The sequence below is a fragment of the Cucurbita maxima genome, unplaced genomic scaffold (assembly GCF_002738345.1).
Source record: "Cucurbita maxima cultivar Rimu unplaced genomic scaffold, Cmax_1.0 Cma_Scf00033, whole genome shotgun sequence".
In the NCBI taxonomy this organism is placed as follows: domain Eukaryota; kingdom Viridiplantae; phylum Streptophyta; class Magnoliopsida; order Cucurbitales; family Cucurbitaceae; genus Cucurbita; species Cucurbita maxima.
This window is the reverse complement of record NW_019272049.1, coordinates 782,754-786,137: the sequence shown is the minus strand read 5'-3', so window position 1 is coordinate 786,137 and position 3,384 is coordinate 782,754. Positions and strand designations below refer to the sequence as shown.

Here is a 3,384-nt window from a genome sequence, read left to right as displayed (position 1 = left end):
TTTTTTTTTTTTTTTTTTTTTTTTTTTTTTTTTTTTTTTTTTTTTTTTTTTTTTTTTTTTTTTTTTGTCTATATTACGAGTTGACAGCTCTAATATTTGGGTTTCTATTGAGTCGAGAAATAGGTTTAATTGCCCATCTTTTTGATATAATAGTAAGGCATCCTCCGGAAGGGGCAAAGCAAAACCGAAAACCTCTTAAACTCTGGAAGTCTGAATACGTGCTAAAAGCATTTCCAACTTAAATTGCGATAAGATAAGAAAGGAATTCATTGACTTCGAACAACAAAAAGGGGGTCAATGAGCGCAAAATCCAAACCCGAAAAGGATCAGGGCCAGTGGTGGGCATTTGGAAAAGTCGGGCCAATCGGGTGTCTTCATTCAAGCGATGATATAGAAGAAGAACGAAACGAAGTGAGAGGCCGGGAGGCAGATAAAAGAGTGGAGTCGATCAGGCTCGACGACTGGGAAAGCAAAACGAAATTAGGATTTGGCCGAAAAAGAAGGCGTGACTTTATTTATTTACCTAAAATTAAATATGTTCTCCTATCTATCCTTTGGGGTCAGTGTTTTTACTGACACAGCTCTATGTTTGACTTTGATATTATTTATACTATCACTATGTTATAGTTATCTTTAAATTTTATTTTATTATTTCATTTTTTAAAATTTAAATATTATTTTGATTTTTTTTACTCTCTCACCATTATTTTTGTATCATTTATTTCTATTATAATTTTAAAATGGAAACTCTAATTTTGAAAATTAGAAAAAAAATAAAAAAATCGAAACCTTGGATTTGAGGATGATCTTGACAGCAACATGCTGACCCTTGAGGCTTCCCTTCTTCGCCTTAGCTCTGCAAGTGAACCCAAAATGGCCGCGCCCTACTTCTTCGCCAATCTCATAATGCGCCACAAATTGCTTCGAATATCCAAACTCCCTATTCACCTCAACAACCTCGCTGTCGCCGTTGCCTTCTTCAGGAATCGGGGCCTGATTCGGCTTAGCAGAGCCATGGCGTCGTGCGAGCAGTTCCTTGATGTGTTTCGCCGGCGAAGGCGGCGGGAACGGCCTGGACCGGCGCTTGGCACCGCCGGATGGCGAGTTCTTGAACACGCTAGACAGAGGACTCGGAGTGAAGAACGGAAAATTGGAAGGGGAGTTTCTGGTGTGTGAATCGGCGTTGTCCTCGCATTTCGCCTTAGGGTTTGCGGTCACCTTCGAATGGCAAATTCCCATGGATTTGGAACCCTAGGAGCACAATCGAAAGGGGATAATCAATCACTGAGATGAAGGAGATTCTTCCATTGGAGAGAGACCTCGAAGGTACTGTTTCTTTGAACTTCTCTAATAATGGCAATGGCAGAGGAGAAATCAATGGCGAAATTAGAAGAAGAAGAGAGAGTTAGTGAGGATCGTGAACGTATTCTTTTCCTTAATGGTTTATTCTGCAATGTTTGTGATAGGTAATCCCAACAAGAATCACTACAAGACGAACATCATGGGAGCAGAAATCAAGGCAAAGAACAAGCAAAGAAGGAAACCAGAACACGTTAATGAGGCCCAGGTGAGACAGAACATAATACAAAATTCTATATTTCATTGCAACTTACAAGTTTAATACTCAAATTTCTGATGATTGTGTGTCCCTATGCTTTATAAATTACTATACTTTTGGACCCACCTATGCTTATCTGCTTTAGCTTTGTTTAAAATGTCAAATATGGTATCTATGGTAAACCGTAAAATACACCCTAGAGTCGGTAGTTTCTGCTCTCTTCTTCCTCTCTAGCTTTGGCTCTGACCACATCCACTGTTCCTTCTTTACAGCCACCATCGAACTCTCTCTTTGTCTCTGTATCTGTATTTTGCCCTCTTCTCAGAATAGAGTCATCACCCTAATTCTGAACCTTCTAGGTGTTGGTTTTCCTTCTCTGGTTCTACTCTCTATCGACCTCTCTTTAAATTTTTCAGATTCAAGTTTCACGTTTGTTCCAATCCGACGCTCAGCTCCCTTTGAATTTTTCAGATTCAAGTTTCACGTTTGTTCCAATCCGACGCTCAGCTTATAGGGGATGTTAATAATATTTAGCATTCCATTACAATTTACCATAGTTACCATATTTGACATTTTATTATAGGAAAATATCTTGCATCCATTTATTGCTCTTTCCATTTTCTTGTAATTCATTTGATGATGGTAAATAGAGAATTTCACCCTTTAGGAGCAGTGATTTTAGCAAATATTTTCAGTTCTAGTGATTTGGAGTCTATTTAGAATGACTTTTTGCTCATAAAGTCATTTTCAATGTGTCCGCAGTTTTAACGACATAGTTTGGACCATTTTGCATCATAATCTAATCATCGAAGCTTAGGAGTTGAATTTGTAATAAGTTTAAATCTAGTTTTAAAAACGTGGGAGCCTAAATTAACCTATAATCTAATCATATACCATTCAACCATATGAAATAAAAAGGTGGGAAAGTGAGGAAAATGGTCACCAATGTTAGGCAACACATATTATCTCCACTTTCTCTTCTTTTTGTAAGCTTTATATGTGGTGACAAAAGAGTTGCATTTTATTTTGGTAAGAAAGAAGGGAAGAATAATGGAAGTGGGGTTGAGGTTTGGCTTGGATCCTTCTATTCCAGGCTGTCTTTGTTGGGCTATCACAAACACCAAGAAAGATAGAATATATATATATAAGTTCAATTTCTTGCTTGAGCTTTGCAACAAGATATATATAGTTTATTGAATGACCTTTTGTTTGTATATGAACTTTTCAGACCTGCTGCCTCCTTTCTCTTTTTCTTTTGTGATTTCAAAAGCTCTTGTTCTTCTGTCTTTGGTGGATTTGAATGTGAATGAGGTTCGTGAAATTGTTTGAATTTGTTGAATTTGTCGATATCATATATCGTAGTTTTACCTAAATAATTTTAATTCAACTCATCAAACAATACCATGTTAGAGATTATAAGACTTTAGGAGCGTAGATTGAAAGTTGAAGCATCACTTTTTAGATGCCGTTTGATGACCATTTATGTGAGATTCCACATCGGTTAGAAAGGGGAACAAAACATCCTTTATAAAGGTGTGAAAATCTCTTCATAACATACGCGTTTTAAAAACTTAGGGGAAGTCTGAAATGGAAAGTTTGAAGAGGACAATATCTGCTAGCGGTGAACTTGACTGTTACAAATGATATCACAACCAAACACTGGGTCCCAAGGGGGTGGATTGTGAGACCCCACCTCGGTTGGAAAGGGAAACAAAACATTCTTTATAAGGGTGTGGAAACCTCTCATTAGTAGACTCGTTTTAAAACCTTGAGAGGAAGCCCAAAGGAGAGTCTAAAACGGACAATATCTACTTGCGGTGGGGTTA

At 37.5% G+C, this 3,384-nt stretch overlaps 1 protein-coding gene and 1 long non-coding RNA gene across 2 annotated transcripts in view; one reads left to right on the top strand and one right to left on the bottom strand.

The window, feature by feature from the left end:
• The window catches only part of LOC111467182 (CDPK-related kinase 1-like), a 7,602-nt gene extending 6,129 nt beyond the window's left edge, over window positions 1-1,473 (bottom strand). The window contains exon 1 of the mRNA XM_023111985.1: window positions 790-1,473. Within this exon, the coding sequence (XP_022967753.1) occupies window positions 790-1,239 (450 nt within the window). The 5' untranslated portion in view covers window positions 1,240-1,473. The remainder of the gene's footprint in view (window positions 1-789) is intronic.
• On the top strand, window positions 1,166-1,683 carry LOC111467317. Its single transcript, XR_002714520.1, has 2 exons — window positions 1,166-1,326; window positions 1,467-1,683. It is a non-coding gene; the product is annotated as an uncharacterized LOC111467317 (long non-coding RNA).
• Window positions 1,684-3,384: the final 1,701 nt, after the last annotated feature.